The sequence below is a fragment of the Chelon labrosus genome, assembly GCF_963514085.1.
Source record: "Chelon labrosus genome assembly, chromosome: 5".
NCBI classification, from domain to species: Eukaryota; Metazoa; Chordata; class Actinopteri; order Mugiliformes; family Mugilidae; genus Chelon; species Chelon labrosus.
Window position 1 is genome coordinate 15,520,328 of NC_140341.1, and position 21,336 is coordinate 15,541,663.

The window sequence follows — 21,336 nt, forward strand, 5'->3', positions numbered from 1 at the left end:
TCGTTTGATAGTAGCCTATAGTTAATGCTAGCTAGCTCCTGGTTTAAAAACAACAACCCAATAACCCAGTTTATTATTAAAAATTATCCAGATGCTCAGTTTAGTGTAGATTATTCTGCTAGAACATTTTTTGTTTTACAAAATTATCAACGGATGAATTGTTTCACTAATGGCAAAGTCATTTTTACTTTTTACTTAAGTACATTTCAAAGCCTGTACTTTCTTATTTTTACTTGAGTAAAGGAGTTGAATCAGTACTTTTACTTTTACCAGAGCATTATTTTACACAAGTATCCGTACTTTTACTTAGGTACAGACTGTGAATACTTTTGCCTCCTCTGGATTAGACTGCCCTGGTCCCCTGGGGGAATTTTGCATGTAACGGACTCACAGAAGAAAAGAAGTAGGGAACAGACAAACAACTATTTTTAAGAAGTAAATAAAAACAAGAACATGTTTAAATATTTATGCCGAAGAAAGATTTTTAGTAAGTAAAATTAAATTTGCATATAATCATAAATAATAACCTTAATATATATAATTTTTTTAATCAAAAGTCTGTATCTAATGTGATATGTGACAGACTTGTAAAAAAAAATTGTTAACAGTATAAATATTATTACACTGTTGCCCAGGACGTTGGAATAATTCTGTTTTAAGAGTTAAATAATATTTTATTGCAAATTTATGGACAAAAGTGTAGTTTAAGAAATATAAAGCAACGTACTTTACTGGAAAAACAAGAATAAACAAGTGGTCATATACAGTACCCCAGAGGACAAGGTACAGGCGTTTGGCATTAGCAGTAGTTTTTGTTTTTCTGAATTTTGAACTCTGAAATTAAACTATTAAACTGAAACAGCCTCTGAAGGGAATTGTTTATTTTTTCCTCAGATTTATTCAACATGGGCAAAGGGGTCACCTTGAAGGCTCACAAGCCAAAATGATTGGGAATGACTGCATAAGTTGGACAGAGGGCCTTCCTCGAGTGCGCCTTGGTAGTATCAACCAGGGTACGGCTAGCGGTGCATCTTTCCTGTTCCCCATCGAGATTCAACCTGCCGTTTCAGGGATAAACAGGTTCCCCTTCTGGTGACAAGCCTGCCTCTCACATTTATTATCCCACTTTTGTGCCAGCATGGTTGACTGAAACAACTGAACGAGAAGGGGAGGGGGTCACGGGAACGTGCTGCATATTTTTGAGATATACCGCTTCTGTCCCAACCGGGTAGAGGTGCTGAGAGGTTTATTTGTGTATTTATCTGAGGAGAAGATCTGGTGCCTGTGTTTCGGATGAAATGGGAAAAATTGGGTAATTTAGGGGGATATTTAGTCAGCACAAGAAGAGGAAGTGTTCAGAGGCATGCATTGCCACAGACCGTACGCATGTTCCTCATAGAACAGGAATAGGAAGTATGAAGACGACAGGAAAAAAACAAATCCGCATCTCGCAGAACTGTTGCATGCACAGACCACAGCGGTCTTGTTTCTTAGCAGCGCAGGTGCTTCCAAAGTAGCTGTGCAAAGTAAGCGGAAAGTGAGTTTTCTGAAGAACTGCTGGCGTCAAAAGATGAGCGAGTCGCTGGAGAGGACCACGGACTGTCCCTTGTCGCTTCTTGAAGATGAATCCAGTCTGGGCGAGGACAACGGGAGCGTAGCAGGCGCAAGTGAGTTATGTTGGGACGATGGAGGCCTACCTGTGGAGCTGCAGAGAGGAATGGAGACCTTACGAGTGAACAGAGAATTGACTGATGTGACACTTTGTGTTCAGGGACATGACTTCCCTTGTCACAGAGCCATTCTCGCTGCTGCCAGTCAGTACTTTAGGTAAAAAGAATCCAGCACTGTATAAATCTATTGTGATGGGATTACTAGGGTCACTGAAACAATGCTTTTCTGCTCAGGGCAATGTTTTGCAGTGGTCTCAAGGAGAGTTATGAGGAGCGCGTGGAAATTAAAGGGTTGGACGGCGGGACAATGCGCTCCCTCCTGGAGTATACATACACCAGCCGAGTCCTCCTCACACACTCAAATGTCCAAGGAATACTCGAGGCCGCCAGTCAGTTTCAGGTAAATAATCTTTTATAGACACGCACAGACTAACAGACAATCAGTTTCAGGAAGCTGCTTGTTTAGTTTGTTTTTGCACACGAATTTAAACTTCTGACACGACCTTCAAAACATAAACACATGCATTTATTAGTTTGAGACGATGTGAATGGTAATGACATTTTCAGATGAAGTAAAAACCCTAAACTGTAGTAATGTAGCCTTAACCCAACAGTACAAGTATATATAATGTTTATATCCACTGAACGTCAAGTCGATTGGCACAAAATGACTAATCAGAGGCACTGAATTTGCTGAAGTGAATAAAAAAACTTGGATTTATTCGCATTCAGGCCAAGATTCTGTTACTGAGCTAAGACATGGAGCCGAATGTAAAAATGTACCAGTTGGTTTTATTTTCTCACCGCAGACAGCTTTCCGCACATTCAGCCCGACAAACATGTCATTGGGTGAGAAGTGTGTCGCCCTAAGAGGGAAGTGAAAGTTGGCCCGTTGTTTACACTCAGGATCAGTTTTCCATAGGCTTAAATTAACTACACAGCTGTGCTACACGGCGGAGGAGGCAGATGTTTGTGTTCCTGTGCTTCTATTTTTTGCCACAAGCACCTTGAGTGTTAAATTGTTGAAGATGAATGTATCAAATGTGCCGGTTCAAACAGGATGTTTAAGATCGAAAGTTACAGTAACTAAGAGGTTAAAATTACTAATGGGTTAAAGTTAGGGTACAGAGTGAGGTTAATTATGTGGTTTGGATATGGTTACAATTTTGTTTTTGACATATCATATATGACCACAGGCTGTACTTTAAAGAGCTGCAAACCACTCTAGTAGTCCACCAGATGGTGTTTTCTTGCTAAGAGGTGAAGTGAAAAAATGTGGTTTTGTCAGCACAGATTCACATCATGTGAACCGTTATTTAATATACCAGATTCAACTGGACTATTTTAAGATACTTTTAAGATGAAGCAGGCGGATTTTGTGTCCCTCGTTCACGGCCTGTTTGGACAAAATGTTAAAAGCAGCTACAATAAATGTATAATAAAAACTGTGAACCTATCAAACAAAAATTATGTTGTCTGATTCAGTGTTGCATACATTTGACATTCTGTACTGGCCTGTGTTAGAAATCTGGGATACCTTTAGGAGCTAGAAGTGATATAATCCATGTGTCCCTTTTGTATATTTCAGTTCCTGCGTGTAGTAGATGCGTGTGCAGGCTTTCTGGTCAAGTCTATGCATCTGGAGAGTTGCGTTGGGATCCTAAATCTGGCTGACACTCACGCCCTGGCGGCCCTGAGGACCAGGGCCCAGGACTACATCACCACTCAGTTCTCTCAGGTGGTCCAGCAGCAGGACTTCCTGGATCTGCCAGCAGACTCTCTGGAGACCGTCCTGCAGAGGGACAACCTTGACGTGAAGTACGAGGAGTGTGTTTTCGAGGCGCTCATGCGCTGGGTGAGAGCCCGGCAGGAGGAGCGCTGTCCTTTACTGGCCAGGTTGCTCTCACATGTGCGACTGCCACTGTTGGAGCCGGCGTACTTTGTGGAAAAAGTGGAGTCAGACGAGCTCATACGTCACTGCAGTGAGGCTTTTCCTTTATTGCAAGAGGCACGGACCTATCACCTGTCCGGTAGGGAGGTCAGTATATGGGGAAGGTGCACTGGTGGCCTAAAACTGGTCGCCATAGACATGTCATTCATTCTTCATTCAGAACACGCATTAAATAGTTTCGTGTCCTATCTCTACGGTTCACAGGTGGTCTCGGAACGAACCAAGCCACGTGAGCAGCACTTTCTCTCTGAGGTATTCTTGATCATCGGAGGCTGCACTAAAGATGAACGCTTCATTTCCACTGTCACCTGCTTGGACCCTCTCAGGCGCAGCCGGCTGGAGGTCGCCAAGCTGCCGATGACGGAGATGGAGGATGAGTCTCAAAACAGAAAATGGGTGGAGTTTGCTTGCGTCACCTTTCACAATGAAGTCTACATATCTGGTGAGAAAACTAATTTTGTAACTAGTTTTCATAGAAAGGCTGACTTGCCCAACACAAACTTCTGTATATCAGATGAAAGTGAAATCGTTGGCTTATTCTTGACTATACCTAATGCTAAGTTATGGTTTCTTTGTGCTCTCTCTCTAAGTATTTATTATTTATGGGTCTTTATCGTGTAGCGACTTAACTATGCACAATTGAATCAAAACAACAGGAAGACGTGACATCATGTGCTCTAACAGCTGCTGTGGTTTTAGGTGTTTCCCAACTCAGGAACTGGCAGCTCTGTGCTGGTTAACTTTAACCGCTTGGAAACATGTACACTGAAAGTTGAGACTGGGTGGTGGGATTTTTCATTTTTTATCGGAATGAAAGCTGAGTGGCCAGTGTAGACTACAGTTATTACTAAACACTCGATGGGTGACGCATCAGTGCTTTGAACAGTTTCCACAGCTGGCTTTTTACTTCTGTAGGAGGTAAAGAGACGCCGCACGATGTTTGGAAGTACAACGGTGCCCTGGACAAGTGGATCCAAATCGAGTCCTTGTCAACTGGGCGCTGGAGACACAAGATGGCAGTTCATGGAGGGAGGGTGTATGCACTGGGTGGATTCGATGGAGTTCAAAGACTCGCTAGCGTGGAGGCCTATGATCCTTTTCACAATCGCTGGACACAGGTAAACACAATTGTATACGGACTGCACGGTATACAATACACTATAGGCCAAACCAAGAGAGAATCAACCCTGTCTCAGCTCTATGGAGCATTCATTGTTTTCTTTTTTATGGCTCAGTTTTTTGGTTCAAGCAGACATATTTAGATGCCTTTGGTTTCCTGCAGGTGACACCTCTTGCGGTGGGAGTGAGCTCCTTTGCTGCTGCAAGCTTTGACAGATGCATTTACGTCATTGGTGGCGGGCCAAACGGAAAGCTGGCAACTGATAAGGTTCAGTGTTGGAAACCGGGGACAGACTCTTGGGAACTGCGGGCACCCATCCCCATTGAAACCAAATGCACAAACGCTGTAACATTCAAGGACTGCATCTATGTAGTTGGTAAGTGGTGTACTTAAATCCTTGTTTTATGGTACTTGTACATTCTGGAATTTATTTTATAATAATAAGTGTATAACAGTTATTTCTTCATCGTGGTTCCTTTAGATTTTCATATCTGAATTAAATCTTACATATAATATTGTGACTTTTACTTTAAATTACAAAATGACATGACCACAGTGTGAAATAGTGTTGACATAAACTTTAAAAATATTGCTAGGATTAAAATAGACACTTTTAGGTTACATACAGCTGAAATCTTTTGTTGTTGTTGTAAAACTGGTGCATCTATTTCTGGTACACTATTCAAAATACGATGTGGTCACATTGTTATTGTGCTTGCAGGTGGTGCCATGCATGCCATGTACTGCTACTCCCCCAAGTCCGATTCCTGGTCCCTTGTCACCCGTCTTGGAGAGAGAGCGAGTTGCGCCATCGCTGCCTGCAACAACAAACTTTTCATTACTGGGGGAAGAGATAACAAAAACCAAGTCATCTCCACAGTGATGTGCTGGGACGTTGCCCGAGGGGTGCTGACAGAGGAGTGTGTTTTACCGATGGGAGTGTCACACCATGGCAGTGTGACACTCATGAAGTCCTACACACACATACACAGAATAACACCTGCGACAGAGTGCCAGTGACACAGGCCTCTGTCGCTGAGACTGAAGGAAGGCCATTTAAAAGAAGAAAAATCCTTCTGCATACGTTATAATGCTCATTTTATCTGAGTTGCCACTTTGTAAAGAGTCAATCACTATGCTGAGGCACAAACCTTTATTTTTATATGTGTTTTTTACCTTTTTTGAAATTGAGAAGTAATCGTCTTTCTTTATCATCTGTGCATTCACTCAACGTTCCTCATTACCAAATACACAGCGGAGCAGTAATGTCACGATAAGTAATGATTAAGACTGAAACTAAATAAAATCACTATACAAATGCACTAATAAACATCAGTTAAATCATTACTTGGCATTTCTTCTAAGTCATTATCAAACCAGTGTAATGTCACAACACAGCAGCAACTTAATTTGATATTACTGATGTAGAGCAGCATTTACAGATGAATGTGTTCGAATAACACATGAGTCCTTGGCTTTTATGGCTCAAGCTCACCGAAAATCAGTCTAGGCACAGCACTCACACAAAACGACTGTATTTGAACGCAACACTGACAGGCTGTTCATAATGAAACCGACACTCTCACTGCCATCAAGAGGTGGATGTAGTTTTTATTCATTCGTTCATTCATTCATCTTCTGTACTCGCTTATTCCTGTTAATTGTCTCGGGGGTGTAGTTTTTATTTGGAATTAAATAAAATATACCTTCTGGACCTGGTACAATGAGATTTGAGATAACTACTGACTTTATCTCAAACTATTTGACATAAATTCTGTGATTTCTTCAAACTATTAGGCTACGTAGTTTATCATAGACCGCGATCTCAGGAGTTCGGCATATTTACCATACCGAAGTAATTGGCACAACGGGAAGATTTTCAAAACGCGCAGACATGAAAGAGTCCAGTGAAAGTAGTTTCTTTAAAGCCGTGAAATTAAAGCTCATGTGGAAAGATAAACTGAGTTGGAATTGTGTGGGTTACCTCAATACTGAAATGGGGGAAAAAAAGTACGTTTTTAAAACAAAACAGCCCGACAAAAAAAGTTTGTTTGTTTTTTAGTATTGTTGTTTAAGGTGGTGAAAAACAATTCACCTTCGGAGAAGTAAATGACTAAACGTTTTTACTTTTCTCCACCAGCTACTGCAATTATACATTCTTAAGGACCGTATAGTTCATTTAAACAAGGTTCCTATAAGTATCAACTAATGTCCCCAAACCTACGAGCTTTTATTGTGTAGTCCTAAATTATACCGGAAGCTCACCTGCTTTCGCCTGTGGAAGTGAGGAAGGCAAGTCCTCACCTAGCCGTAAAGCGCAGGTAGACAGGTAGAAAAAAACAAAACAAAACAAAACAAAAAAACAGTCCAGACTCGGTGAAGATAAACGACAATCCATGTTTGTCGACTTCAGAAATGCGACATTTTAACCCCGGCTGCTCCAGACAGGACGAAGTGAAAGTAAACGTGAGGCGGCAGCTGCTGATCACCTGCGATATTTTGGCTTTGCAGAAATGATTCGTCGAATTATTCTGGCGTACTGTATGCTAACCACCTGCACAGGTGAGTTTGTCCTTTATATTTCATATATATATTTTTTATATTATATATTTTAGCTACTTAACTCGGGCAGATTCTCTCCCAGGTTTGACTTCGTCACGAAAAGTTAATGATTTATTTAGTTGCAAAATCACAGTCGGCTATGTAAAACTCTGTCTCTGTGGTACTTTATACGTTACTGGGGCCTCAGTTAAAAAATGAAAATAGTTTACGTTCAGATCTTCCTCAGTGAATAAGTCTGCGGTGGCCTTTTTAGTTGTAGCGTGATACAATAGATACTGACGGAATAACAGGGAATAAACCTGATTTTAATTTACATTTACTTTACACTTACGGTTATCATCTTATAACGCAACGTTCATGCAATTATCCCACTGTTTTGTTTATGTTCTGTTGCTGTTTCTGATCTGAAAAAGCTACAGTTCCCCCCAGTTCACTGATCTAAGCCTAACCCAACCTGTCAGGGAGCTTTCAACTGCCATCCATGTTTTCAGCAGTGGGTGGGGTTATACCAGTTAAATGACTCAGGTTAGATTCGTTATAGGTGTCATGCTTTTGTGTTTTTTTGTACCATTTTCACTGTCAGCCTAACCATGAGCATATTTAGCAAGTCATAGGTGGCAAGTAATTTACATTTATTATCATTATTAATTCATCTGGAGAAAAAAAAAAGAGTTTTTTTAAAGCCCATCATAATGTCCATGAATTGATTCTTTAAAAAGCTGAAATGATCTCAATCAGTTGTACAGGGGGATATTTGGAATATTAAAATGAAATGGTCTCTACCCAAAAGGTGCAATCAGTTTTTATCTTTGTTGATGGACTACGAGTAATAATTTCCGTTTTAAACACGTCATCTCTAATGGAGAGTAGAGGGGATACAAGATGCAGCTGAGGTTCCTCCGAACAATAAATGTTGCACTTTTGTGGCGTCCATCAGGAAACACTGTTTAAATTAACCTCATTGTTGGATAGGTATGATGACCACCTGTTTTTATCTGCTATTTGTGTTTGAACAATGTAAACTTTGAAATAAAAACTAGTATGTAGACCCACTGATGCCTCACAGCAAGAAGGTTCCGGGTTCAAATCCATCTGCCGACTGGGGCCTTTCTGTGTGTTTGCATGTTCTCCCTGTGTCTGCGTGCCTGGGTACTCCGGCTTCCTCCCACTGTCCAAAGACATGCTCATTAGGTTAATTGGTGATTCTAAATTGGCCGTAGGTGTGAGTGGTCTGTCTCTCTGTGTTAGCCCTGTGATAGACTGACCTGTCCAGGGTGTACCCCGCGTCTCGCCCAATGACAGCTGGGATAGGCTCCAGCCCCCTCGCGACCCTACAGAGGCCAAGTGGTTACAGAAAAGGAATAAATTAATGAATGAATGTAGGCCCTGGGTCAAGACTTACCATTTGTCAGACAACTATTTATTTATTGAACAATATTTCAAATATTTTCCAGCCTCCACCAACGTATTAAGATCTCCTTATTGTTTGGTGTATATTGATCTTGATATTGTGTTTAGAATACTATAAATGTTTAACATGTTGTCTTGGTTCTTCATCTCTTCATTCTCTGTGTCTAGTTGCTGGACAGCCTGCCACTTATGGACTGGTGGGGGGGACAGTGACCTTGACGACAAACATCAAGGATACCCCTGATAAAATTCTGTGGAAGCATAAAGGGAACAAAGTGGTAGAGTTTAATGGCCAAGAGCAACGTGAGTTCGGGTCATTTTCAGACAGGATCACTCTTGATTGGGGTTCTGCGGATCTCACAATCACTGACCTCAGCTATGAAGACAGCGGAGAGTATGTATTGGAAACACACAATAAGGCATTGTATAATAAGAGATTGCCTCCTTCATATTATAAATTGGAAGTCATTGGTAAGTTTTTAAAAAAATTTTTTACAAACTTTCTACTAACATTGATACTTTAATTCTGTTGTTGGACATTGCTGAGTTGCTATTGCAACACCCATGCCCTTAAAGCAATATATGTGTAATTAGGAAACCACACAAAAAATAGACCACAGAGTTCCTTAATAGACTCTACAAATGCAACAGCTAATATGAAATAGTGAACCTTTTAAAGCATCCACTATTATTTAGTTTTGGACTCTAATTAACAGAATACCTTGATTTTTTTAATGTCAGATTTCAATACCTGCAGGGGGAGATACAACAAAGTGTTAATGCTACATATATACATATGTAATACAATGTACATTGAAATTACATGATCGGATGGGGGATTAGTCCTGGGCCGCTGCGACCACTGTGGGCCAACCTGTCCCGGCACCTAGCACCCATGTTTTTTGATGATGGTGGGAGGAAACCGGAAACCGCTATGCCACCATTCTGCCCCCTGTAACCTGACACAGGCACACATACAAAAACGGTTTAGGAACAACTCAAAAAACATGGAAAACAGCATAAGGTGTTGACCTGGCCTCCAAATTTACTAGATCCCAAACTGATCAAGTATCTGTGGGATGCACTGGAACAAGCCTGATCTTCAGAGGCCCCTCCCCTAAACCCATAGGACCCAAAGGCCCCCACCACTAACAACATTCTGTTGCCAGAAACCACAGGACACCCTCAGAAGGCCCATGTCCATTCTCTGATGAGTCACAACTGTTTTGGAGGCACAAGGGAGACCTCCATAATGTTACTCATAATGTTATAGCTGATTAGTGTTTATATGTATATAACACATGGCTTGACCAGTTCACCGCTAACACACTCACATAAGCTGTAGTTCAGTGTCACAGAAACAAATAGAGGTTCTGTGCTCTGATATGACAAAAAGTGTCACCAAACCAAACACCACACAGACGAGGCAATGCCATTCATGGAGTATAGTGTTGGCCTTGGAACACTTATAAAAGTAAAGGAGAAAGCAAGGCAGAAAAATGTGGAGATACCTGGCGAACATATTTTTTACAACAGTCAGATATGTTGCAACAAAGCATGGGGCTGAAATAACAAGGTCAACTATGCAAGGCTGATGAAGCACCTTTCCACACATACAGGGTGCCCACACTTAGTTCTGAGCAAGTGTTGCAACAAACTCACCAGTTTTTATCGAAACGGCCTTATCTCTTAATATGTCACCTATAATGCATTTTATCATTGCTATATTTCCTTTATCAGGTAGACTTTGCTCTCTGGAAAATACTCGTCGTTTCGTTAAACAGCTAAAGACAGTATAGGTTTAGATTTAAGCCTCATCAGTGATTCACTATTCAGAAGTGAATCAACAAAGAGGTCTTAAAAAATATCAATGTCAGTCTAAGTGTATGTTGTAGTTAGAATTGCTGTCACAGAGTCTTGTTTAGACAAGTTTTGAAGCCTTTATAACGGTCTGTGATCTCTTCAAATCCACCAGACTTCATTGACAAAAAGAGTCATTTTACCTTACAGAACACAGGAGTTTCTGGTCTATTGAGTTATTGTGCATCTTTGGCGTGTTAAAAAACATTAGCTCAGATCTGAATCAGTGTGTTAAAACACCAAAGTCACACAGTGGTGGACCCTAATGTTCTGCAAGGTAAAGTGACTGTTTTTGCCAGCAGAGTATGGAGGCTTTTAAGAGAGTGACATAAGGGCTCTCCACCAGCTACTGTAGTTAATAATACATTGGATGTGTTGCAGTTAACCCCATACATCACCACTCCTAAGGAACTGAAGTATCCCTTTAAACCACTACTTGACACTTTCTGTAAAAGAATTTTAGTCCATACTGTAAACTATTCTTAGTTTAAAAAAAAAAAATTGTACTTTAACATTTTTACAGTTGTTTGAATGTGTGGGAGTTATAGATTTATTCACAAATACAGTAATTACAATGTAAAACAATGGTACAAGAAAACCCTCTGTTGAGTTTCATGGTAACTGAAGGACAGGAGACACATCTTAGGTTTAGTGGTGGGGAATGTAGACAACTGAGATGGCATGTGAAGATTCCCTATGTAGCTTCATGAACTAACTGTTATCTGGTTGGCAGAAATGCTCCTTCATTTAATTTTAGGTCTGTCCGGTATCTTTGTATGTGTGTGTGTGTGTGTGTTACTATAGTTCACATAAGGTAGTTTCTCTCTGATAAACCTTTTGTGCTTCTTTATACCCTAAAATGTATCTAGTATTGATGCATGAATTCAAAGATTTTATTTACAAGTGGGTACGAGTGGAGTTTGCCGTCATGTGTTTGTGTCATGTGTCATGTTTTTGTTTTGTACAGACAAAGTTGCCAAGCCAACAATATCCTGTGAGATGAACACCAGCAGCAGCTCTAGCACATCTGCAAACCAGGCCACACTGATGTGCTCCTCAGAACCTGGACAGTTTCAGTCGTTAATGAAGTTTGAGTGGAGGTCACATGAAAAGTCTGGACAAAATTTAACGATATCTCTAGGGGACGAACATGATGATAAAGTGTACACTTGTACCGTGAGCAACCCTGTATCTAAAGAATCGACTACATTCACTGCAAAGGATTGCTACAATGGTAAGATATCAGAGATATCAGTTATACTGTTTATTTATAATATGCAATATGTGTATATTTGAAGCCAATATGTTATCAGAAGCTCATTTACATAGAATATAGCTACCACTGCTTTTTCTGTGAAGACAGTGTAATGCAATGTAATGTGTGCACTTTGCATAAGTGTATGGCTGCTACAGAAGTTGCAGAAATTATATTTTTGTGTTTCTGTGCAGGAGCTGGTCCAGGTGCAAGGAATGCTGGCAGTGACAGTGACAGTGCCACTGGCATTGGCATTGGCATTGGCGTTGCCTTTGCTATTGCTTTTGCCATTCTACTCATGTCTTTGTTATTCTGCAAACTAAAGCATAAAGGTACAGTTAAAAAAACCGACAGGATATATATTCTCCATGTAATCTTTAAGCTACGAGTAACTGCTGACCATATGGGGAAAGGTTCTTTGTTATTTGAGGATCAGAGGTTATGTCAACAGTATAGTAATATGACTGCTGGTATTATTGACTCCAGCCTTTATTATGTACAGAATGACATTAAATCACATCGCTTCTTCTTTCTTCTTCTTCTTCTTCTGTTGTCTCACTCTTGATTCCAGCATGCTTTGCCAGGAAAGGAAATGATGAGGAAGGAGCATCCTATGGTGAAACAGAAGGTATGATGCTGCATTGTTATTCAGTGATCAGTAAGTAAATACTAGAACAGCAATCAGAAGTCCAGACTGCTGGAGGAAACCACTTCACCTCTACTTGTTTAATGGGACAAGTAGACCAAAGCCTTTAAAACTATTAATCATTCATATCATTTTGCAACAATTTTCTTAATGTTGTGCGTTCAAAATGTAATCATAAATATCACGTATTTTTGATGTCTCTTTCGGCTGTGTTCTTTTTCTTTTATAATTTTAATTTCAGTTTTTATTTGAATGTGTTTCAGAGTCAGAATACCAGAAAGGCCACACTCCTAGCAGAGCACCCACATTTGTGTCCAATCAGCCACTTCTGCCATACGGCAAAAATAATACAAGTAAGTGTCATGACTCTTTCAACAATCATAAAGAACAAACTGTTAATACTGCAGCATATATATATATATATATATATATATATATATATACACAGTCATGGACGAAAGTATTGGCACCCCTGGAACTTTTCCAGAAAATGCACCATTTCTCCCAGAAAAGTGTTGAAATTACAAATGTTTTGGTATACACGTTTATTTCCTTTAAGTGCATTGGGACAACATAAAAAAGCAGAAGAAAAAAGCCAAATTTGACATAATTTTACACAAAACTCAAAAATTGACTGGACCAAATCATTGGCACCCTCAACTTAATATTTGGTTGCACACCCTTTGGACAAAATAACTGAAACCAATCGCTTCCTATAACCATCAACAAGTTTCTTACACCTCTCAACTGGAATTTTGGACCACTCTTCTTTTGCAAACTGTTCCAGGTCTCTCAGATTTGAAGGGTGCCTTCTCGCAACAGCAATTTTTAGATCTTTCCGTAGGTGTTTTATGGGATTTAGATCCGGACTCATTGCTGGCCACTTCAGAATTCTCCAGCGCTTTGTCTCCAACCATTTCTGGGTGCTTTGTGAGGTGTGTTTTGGATCATTGTCCTGCTGGAACACCCATGACCTCTGATGCAGACCCAGCTTTCTGACACTAGGCCCTACATTACGGGCCAGAATGTTTTGATAGTCTCCAGATTTCATGATTCCTTGCACACAATCAATGCACCCAGTCCCAGAGGCAGCAAAACAACCCCAAAACATCTTTGAACCCCCACCGTATTTGACTGTAGGTACCGTGTTCTTTTCTTTGTAGGCCTCATTCGGTTTTCTGTAAACAGTAGAATGACGTGCTTTGCTAAAAAGCTCTACCTTAGTCTCATCTGTCCACAAAACATTGTCCCAGAAGGATTGAGGCTTACTCAGGTATGTTCTTGCAAACTGCAGTCTTGCTTTTTTATGCCTCTGTGTCAGAAGTGGGGTTCTCCTCGGTCTCCTGCCATAGCGCTTCATCTCATTCAGACGACGACGTATTGTTCGAGCTGACACCGTTGCACCCTGAGTCTGCAAGACAGCCTGAATTTGTGTGGAAGTTGACTGAGGTTGTTTATCCACCATTCGAACAATCCTGCGTTGCATTCTTGCGTCAATTTTTCTCTTTCGTCCACGTCCAGGGAGATTTGCCACAGTTCCATGGGTTAAAAACTTCTTGATTATATTGCGCACAGTTGACAAAGGAACTTTAAGATCTCTGGAGATTGACTTGTAACCTTGAGATTGTTGATATTGTTCCACAATTTTGCTTCTTAAGTCCTCAGACAATTCTCGGCTCTTCTTTCTCTTCTCCATGCTTGGTGTGGCATACACAGGCAAACAACACAAAGGTTGAGTCAACTTTTATACATTCCAACTGGCTTCAGTTTTGATTTCTATATTGCCAGCACCTGTTACTTGCCACAGGTGAGTTTAAATGAGGATCACATGCTTGAAATGAAATTCTTTACCCACAGTTTTAATAGGGTGCCAATGATTTTGTCCAGTCAATTTTTGAGTTTTGTGTAAAATTATGTCAAATTTGGCTTTTTTCTTCTGCTTTTTTGTGTTGTCCCAATGCACTTAAAGGAAATAAACGTGTATACCAAAACATTTGTAATTTCAACACTTTTCTGGGAGAAATGGTGCATTTTCTGGAAAAGTTCCAGGGGTGCCAATACTTTCGTCCATGACTGTGTATATATATATATATATGTGTGTGTGTGTGTGTGTGTGTGTGTGTGTGTGTTTGTATAAATATATATATAGAATGTGCATTTTGACAGAAACCTACACCCAGTTGAAAGGGTCTGTGATAAGTTTAATGAACTGATTTATGCAAATTAAATAGGGATTAAAAAAAGTACAAAAATTTACAATTATATTTTCAGGGTCCAAAAATGGTGAAGAAGATCAATCACTCCTCCACCAAAGCGAGAGGCAAGAGTCTAATGATGATACAGAAGAAGGTAAGAGCCACTGATTTGCTCTCTGATTTGATGTGTTTTATTCACCTGTGTTAACCACTAATAATTGTATACAAGTTTACAACAAATATCAACAGTTGCTATGTGCAGTGGCAACTAAAAAAAATCCTCTGAAAGCTACTGAATGGGATCCATAATTAAAGTTTAGAAACATTACAAGACTCTCGAGATTAATATTGTGACACTTTATTTTAAGACATTTTTATTTGACTGTATTCTTCCTATTTTTGTTTTAAGGTGTAATTTATGTTTTTTTCTGTATTTCAATGCACTCATGAAAATACCACTGAATTAGAGTAATGTATTTTTTTACTAAATAGTTTGTGCTGCTTTTATTGTCTATATCAGAGTCAAAGGCAGAACGTTTGGGAAATGTTCGTCAAGAGGTTGAACGAATTGAGGAAGAAACTCGAGAACAGAAACTAGAAGGTAATTTTTGTTTCTCGCAAAAGATAATTGATCACACCTGTGAATGATTAATTGATTTATCATTGTATCTATAATATGTCATACGAAATATAAAATCCAAGGCTGATGTCTCATTTTAACTTATTTATTATTTATAGGACAAAACATTGACTGAACAGCGACTGAATATTATCAAACAAGAACATTACAAGGCTTTCAATATTAATATTGTAAAATCATTGTCAAATTTACAAGAGAAAAACTGCAATTCACATATAAGAAGCTGGAACTAAATGTTACTTTTGCTTTAGTGTCTCTCAGTCAACTAATTCACTTCCAGCACTACCTGTTATTAACATTAATGTTCATGACTCATTTGATTGATTCCAAAAACTCAATGTAGATTATATGTGGTCTCTTACATCATTTGTTTCTTTTTTCCTGTTTCAGGTTCAACCCATGTGACTCGTCCGCATCATGCTGTTTCAGGTGAGCCTAAAAAGCCACCGATTCCTTCTACAGATGACAAAGAAGATACTGATGTCACCCAGGACAGAGAATCAACAGAAAATAAAGTCTCAGAGAGCGACCCTGCAGATCCTGAGAAGACAAATGATGTGTCACCTAGTGCATTGAACGATGATAGTGAGTACACACAATCAATTCTGCATCATCCACTGTTTCTGAACAGCCAGGTTTGGAAACTACACTGTGTGAGCTAGATCCACAATAGTAGGCCTAGGTTTCTGTGAAAGAGGGTCAGTACATAGCAGTGACCCTGCTTGGGATTGTTGACTACCCTCCATAATCAATGTTGTCAGGTGTGAATGCAGCTAAACTGTTGAAATGGGCTGACTTAGCCCATACTTAAAAACTAGTGAGTTGACGACTTTGCTAACATCAGCAACCATTGAACAAGTGCAGACCAGCAGCAAGAAGACCAGCTCAGTGTTTGTCTTTTATTTCTTTAACTTCTCACCATCAACTAAGCCAGTCAGATATTTAATCTTATCTAGTCTCTTACTTAATTTTCTCTGCTTTGCTTCCTTCAACATATTCCTTGGCCACTTTGCCTCTGTGTCTATGTCCTAGCCAGCTCCTTTTTGTTCCTACCTGAAGACCTGTAGTTTGTGGTGTGTGACTAGTGCAGGAAAGAATTATGCACTTCCTGTGGGTGATCATATCCAATTAACCCAACTTACATAGTGCCATGAAGTGGGAATAAAAGTGTGCACTACTCTCTATCACTGTACAGACACAGATTCAGTATTGATTCATCATCACTTTGTGGTTCGAGAGAAGAAGATGAAGTGAATCACCTTCAACTGGTGCTCACCCTGTATGAATAATAATTACATGTATTAGCTTTGACAGGTTAAACTCTATTTGTACAAGTACATGTTAAGCCTGAGCAGGGTCTAAATTTGATTAACATTATTATTATTTATTTACTTTAATGCAGTCAGTTGCTTTCTTAGGTAATGGCTTCTTGGCTTTTGTGTTTTTTAAACTTCCATGGAGTAAGATTTGGTTTATTTTAATCCAAGACTCCATATCAGTCATGTTATTCTTTCGCAAATTCTTAGCAGATGAGTGACTTTTGTAATCTATTTTGTTCTCTTTTCTGTCAGTTTCAGAATCAGACAAAAAGGCTGATGAGGATGAAGAAACACGAACGGCGTCTGCAAATGCTCCTTCTGCTGTCCGGCCACTTCCTGAGGATGATGAACACAAGGAAGACGCCAACTCAGATCAGGACTCTGACAAAACCACTACAAAGAAAAATGCTGAAGAATCAGAGCCATCAGGCCTGCAGGAAGGAAATGAATGCAACGGGTTAGAAGAGGAGACCACCAGTCCTGAACAGAAAGGTGCAGAAGCAACAGTGAATGAGCCAAATTCAAAGCAAGCAGATGTGGAAACACACTCAGGAGAAGACAACCAGCAGGACAGGCATAAAAAAGTTTCCACCGATGAACCAGATGTTGATGAAGAAGACAACAAAACCGGAAAGAATCTGCCTTTAGAAAACTCTCAGCAGCCTCAGAGCCCCATAACACCAGAACCAGACCACATTAACACCAATACCTGTCAAGAGTCCTCTGACACTGAACAAGCAGCCTCAGATCTGGAAGAAAAGGAGAATAACAGAGATTCAGGCAACGGAAATGAGGAGACAGACGAAGGTGAAGCTGTTGATAAAAATAAAGTCCAGCGTGAGCCAGAAGACGAAAAGTCAAACAATGAGAGTTTTAGTGGGGACAAAGAAGTGGAAAAGAAATCCGAAGCTGCTGAATAGGCCTTTTTAAAAGTTGGCAAACCGAAAAGAGAAAATGAAAGAACACACACCTGAAGGCAAAGGGATAAGATCAATAGAGAGATAAAAAGACTAACTTAAAAATAATATGGAGGACTTTGAGCCTAAGATGAGCAAACATTTCCTGAGACTACAAAAAAAAAAAATTAAGGAGAGATTGACCTTACATCACAGTAGACTGAAAAGAGAAAGACAGTCTAGCTTTCTGTGTTTCCTGTTTCTTTTGTAAGGTGGCTTTACAGTATGTAAAATAATTCTTTATAGCCAGTGACATCAGTATTCTGCTAAAAAAAAAAAAACAACCGTTGAAAACAGTCATTCATCTTGTAGACAAAGTAAAAGGACATGCACCTGAGCACCTGAATATATACTAGAAAATAGAATTTGCAGTTCTGGATGTTTTGTCTCTTTCTTTTCTGAAGCATAAGAAACCTTACCTGTACTTCCCCATACTCTGCGTTGCTATGCTTGTTTTTTTTAGCTCTGGTGAACAGTCGTTGGTCACTGAATGCATCACTACATGTGTGCCAATGAGGGAATGACACCTCAAACACCAGCGTTGAAGAGGGCTTGATTTTAATGGATATATGAAAGAGTTCTGCAGTTTTAATTACTGCAATGTGGTGTTTAATCAAGTTTTTATTGTATATTGGATGCTGAAGAGAATGTACTATATGTTTTATACGATAGAGCTATATATATGTATATTACTCATTGTTTTCAAAGCACCGATTTTCACAAATCTCCTGTTAAGACCTTTGGCTGTGTATTTTATAGACAAGTATACTACATTTTGAATTGTTGTGACTTTTCTCTGAGCTCAAAGAGTATTACAGCTACATTTTGTTTACTTTTGTCTGTGTTTTATTTTGCAATGACCATTAAAAACCTAAGTATGTAGTTGTGTGGTTTTGCGTTGTGTGCTTTGCGTGATCTCTCATCCTGTGTCTCGTTATCCCGTCAGCTCTTTTGTGTATTTAGTCATTTGTTCATCCTCACTGTGTATTTCCTGTTCCTCATACCTTTACAGTTAGTTTGTAGTCTTATTTTATCCTCGTCCTTAATTCTGATACCTGTCTATTGTGTTGTTGAGACTAAGCTTCATTCAAACAATGCTTGCTTTTTGTACAGTCAGCCTGTGATATCCGGCGTTCGGGTTCTCCTGAAACTAAAACAAATACAGTCTATTTTCTTCTTGTGCTGTACTGTCTTGACTTTAATGAGGCTAAGGACATTTTTAGGAGCATTTCATTGCTCCTGTGTTGAGTTTGCATCTTCTCCCTGTGTCTGCGTGGGTTCTCTCCGGGTACTCTGGCTTCCTCCCACTGTCCAAAGACATGCTGGTTAGGTTAATAGGTGATTCTAAACTGGCCATATGTGAGTGTGAGTGTGAATGGTTGTCTGTCTGTCTGTGTTAGCCCTGTGATAGACTGGAGACCTGTCCAGGGTGTACCCCGCCTCTCGTCTGATGACAGCTGGGATAGGCTCCAGCAGACCCCGCAACCCTAAACAGGAATAAGCGGTTACAGAAGATGAATGAATGAATGAATTTCATTGCTCCTAAATTTAAAATCTGAATAATACAGTCAGAAAACAAGATTTATTTACAGCAGAAGCTCATTAATCTGCTGGAACGTACGCTTGTACTGAAAGATTACACTTCATTAGGTACACTAGTGAAAACAAATGCGTTCTAACGGTCTTGCACTAAATCCTCCTTCGTGACAGTTATACTGTTCAGTTTATGTTGAAATGACAAAAGAGGCGTTAATTGAACTGTAGGATCATTTTGGAGGATGAAGTTTGTGGTGCTTCTGTTGTTTAGCCTAACCTGCTGACTAAAATGGGGCTGCCAAAATAATAGAAACACACAGTTGAATCAACAGCTCTCTCATTTATTTTAGACAAATGATGAATACTGTAGCCTTCATGAAGCTAAGATTTACTGCAGGACTGTTAGATTAGAATTCAGTTTCACCAGTGTATCTAATGAACTGAGTGTTTAACTTCACTTAAATGCAGGGGCGGACTGGGACAAAATATTGGCCCTGACGTTTTGGACCAGACCTGCCCACCACATTCGATAACGCACACCTTTTCAGTCTTGTTGGTCTCTTGAATGTGTATACCAACTGTGGAACTCTTTAAAACCTTAAGCCATGCAGTGAGTTAACTGGAATCAGTGAGAGTGGACACATTAAATACTTCCAAAAAGTGTCATTTATTAACACTACAAAAATGTATACTCCACCACTCCATCACAGTAATGAATCTTAAAGCAGCATTCATCCGTTTTTACTGGTCAATACTTTTTGCACTACTGGATTTTGGGCATGTTGTTGTAGGTGGTGATCCAAAAAGCTCTGTAACATAGAAGGCTCAGGACGGGCAAAGTGATCTATGTCCTCCTGCTCTCTGCTCTCCTCTCTCTCACTAACACTCTCCTCTTCTGGGGATGCTGTCTCAGCCTAGCTCAACAAAACATGAATACAAACTGTAGGGTGAGTTTTTCTTTTTACATAAGGATGCAGTCAGGTTCAGAATGATTGGATTCTCTGATAAACAGACACACAGCTGCATTGGTATAACACTGGCAATGAACAAAATGATGTCATTTTAAAAAGTGTTTTGTTCTTTCATTGCAGCCTGCAGTGTCTTTAGCCACCTAGGCCCCAAACTCATTTTTTCCAGGCCTAAGAAGTAGCTTAGCCTAGGCCTACTAGTTAAACAATTAATAGCCTGATAATGAACTCAGAATGCTGCCCAATGAAGTGCATAATTCTAGGCTTATTTGTACATTTACAAATACGCCTAGAATTGTTGGATTCTCTTGTGAAGAGGCGCACAGCTGCATTGGCATAACATAAGGAATAGACAAAATTATCTAATTTTTAAAAGTGTGATTTTCTTTCATTTCTGTTCATTGTCATTTTCCCTAACCTACATAAAAACTGCTGAACACGTTTTTCCAGGGTCAAAAGTAGCTTAGCCTTGTGTTAGAGAATAATTTCTCTTCCCTACTGCTGGGGTCAGTTATCTGCCCTATTTTCTCTCTGAGGAACATGCCAAGGCCATGGTCCCTCTTTTGGTGTCTTCAATCTCACTGTCTTGCTGTCTACGGACACAGCTGTAGAGTTAGATGATAATGCCCTCCGTCACTGTCTGACAATTTGTATTTCCTAGCTGGTGTGAATCCTTATCTTCATGTTTATGTACAATAGCCAATGGGATGCTAACACATCTCCCCCTGCCTCGGTCCACCTTCTTAGTATAAGACTTTGAGTTTACTGTTTGTCCCTTAGAATTGAGGTGGACTCATGCACTTATGTTGTGATGACGAAGCTTCTGTTCTCCTCGATCGAGCCTAAATAAACTCCTTCAGCATAAGACATACAGGACTCTGGTGCTTCTTCTTCTTCATTGGCATCACCGCAAATTCCTCCCCAACACCTTGGGCTAGCCTACTACTCACCCTACAAACAATAATATTCTAATAATGAAATTAGAAAGCTGCTCACTGACTTACTGTTATTGTTGGTGAATGGTGGTTTTAAAAAGTGTTCTCACATTCAAGATTATTTAGTTCATGAATGTAGACATAAAATTACTAACCTAGGCTTATATTCTCATCCAGTCAGTGTACACAATGTCTTAGAAATAGCCGCTAGTGGTAAGGACATTAGCTAATTTCACCTGCGTTTACAATACAAACTAACTTAGGCCATAGAACATTAGCCAAAATTATTTTATTGATGTTTTATGGTTTTATC

At 39.7% G+C, this 21,336-nt stretch overlaps 2 protein-coding genes across 3 annotated transcripts; both read left to right on the plus strand.

The window, feature by feature from the left end:
• The first annotated feature begins 1,269 nt into the window (after window positions 1–1,269).
• klhl6 (kelch-like family member 6) lies at window positions 1,270–6,490 on the plus strand. Of its 2 annotated transcripts, XM_084544047.1 has the most exons (7): window positions 1,270–1,827; window positions 1,905–2,070; window positions 3,259–3,708; window positions 3,826–4,063; window positions 4,537–4,739; window positions 4,904–5,117; window positions 5,463–6,490. In XM_084544047.1, the coding sequence occupies exons 1-7, from the start codon at window positions 1,571–1,573 to the stop codon at window positions 5,759–5,761; spliced, it is 1,827 nt and encodes a 608-aa protein (XP_084400173.1). In that variant the 5' UTR covers window positions 1,270–1,570; the 3' UTR covers window positions 5,762–6,490. The 2 variants fall into 2 exon arrangements, with proteins under 2 accessions (XP_084400173.1, XP_084400172.1); XM_084544046.1 differs by having other exon boundaries at window positions 3,259–4,063.
• Window positions 6,491–6,808: 318 nt separating this feature from the next.
• LOC311488114 (uncharacterized protein) lies at window positions 6,809–17,912 on the plus strand. The gene is made up of 10 exons (XM_084544625.1): window positions 6,809–7,303; window positions 8,882–9,184; window positions 11,541–11,807; window positions 12,023–12,160; window positions 12,400–12,456; window positions 12,738–12,827; window positions 14,746–14,823; window positions 15,190–15,270; window positions 15,700–15,894; window positions 16,881–17,912. The coding sequence occupies exons 1-10, from the start codon at window positions 7,255–7,257 to the stop codon at window positions 17,546–17,548; spliced, it is 1,926 nt and encodes a 641-aa protein (XP_084400751.1). The 5' UTR covers window positions 6,809–7,254; the 3' UTR covers window positions 17,549–17,912.
• Window positions 17,913–21,336: the final 3,424 nt, after the last annotated feature.

Excerpts from the sequence above, each read along its gene's own strand:
- klhl6 (XM_084544046.1), top strand. The coding sequence starts at position 1,571 with ATGAGCGAGTCGCTGGAGAGGACCACGGACTGTCCCTTGTCGCTTCTT. Across the intron at positions 2,071-3,258 it reads AGGCCGCCAGTCAGTTTCAG|TTCCTGCGTGTAGTAGATGC; the intron begins GTAAATAATCTT and ends TGTATATTTCAG. Across the intron at positions 4,740-4,903 it reads TTCACAATCGCTGGACACAG|GTGACACCTCTTGCGGTGGG; the intron begins GTAAACACAATT and ends GGTTTCCTGCAG.
- LOC311488114 (XM_084544625.1), top strand. The coding sequence starts at position 7,255 with ATGATTCGTCGAATTATTCTGGCGTACTGTATGCTAACCACCTGCACA. Across the intron at positions 9,185-11,540 it reads TTATAAATTGGAAGTCATTG|ACAAAGTTGCCAAGCCAACA; the intron begins GTAAGTTTTTAA and ends TGTTTTGTACAG. Across the intron at positions 12,828-14,745 it reads ATACGGCAAAAATAATACAA|GGTCCAAAAATGGTGAAGAA; the intron begins GTAAGTGTCATG and ends TTATATTTTCAG.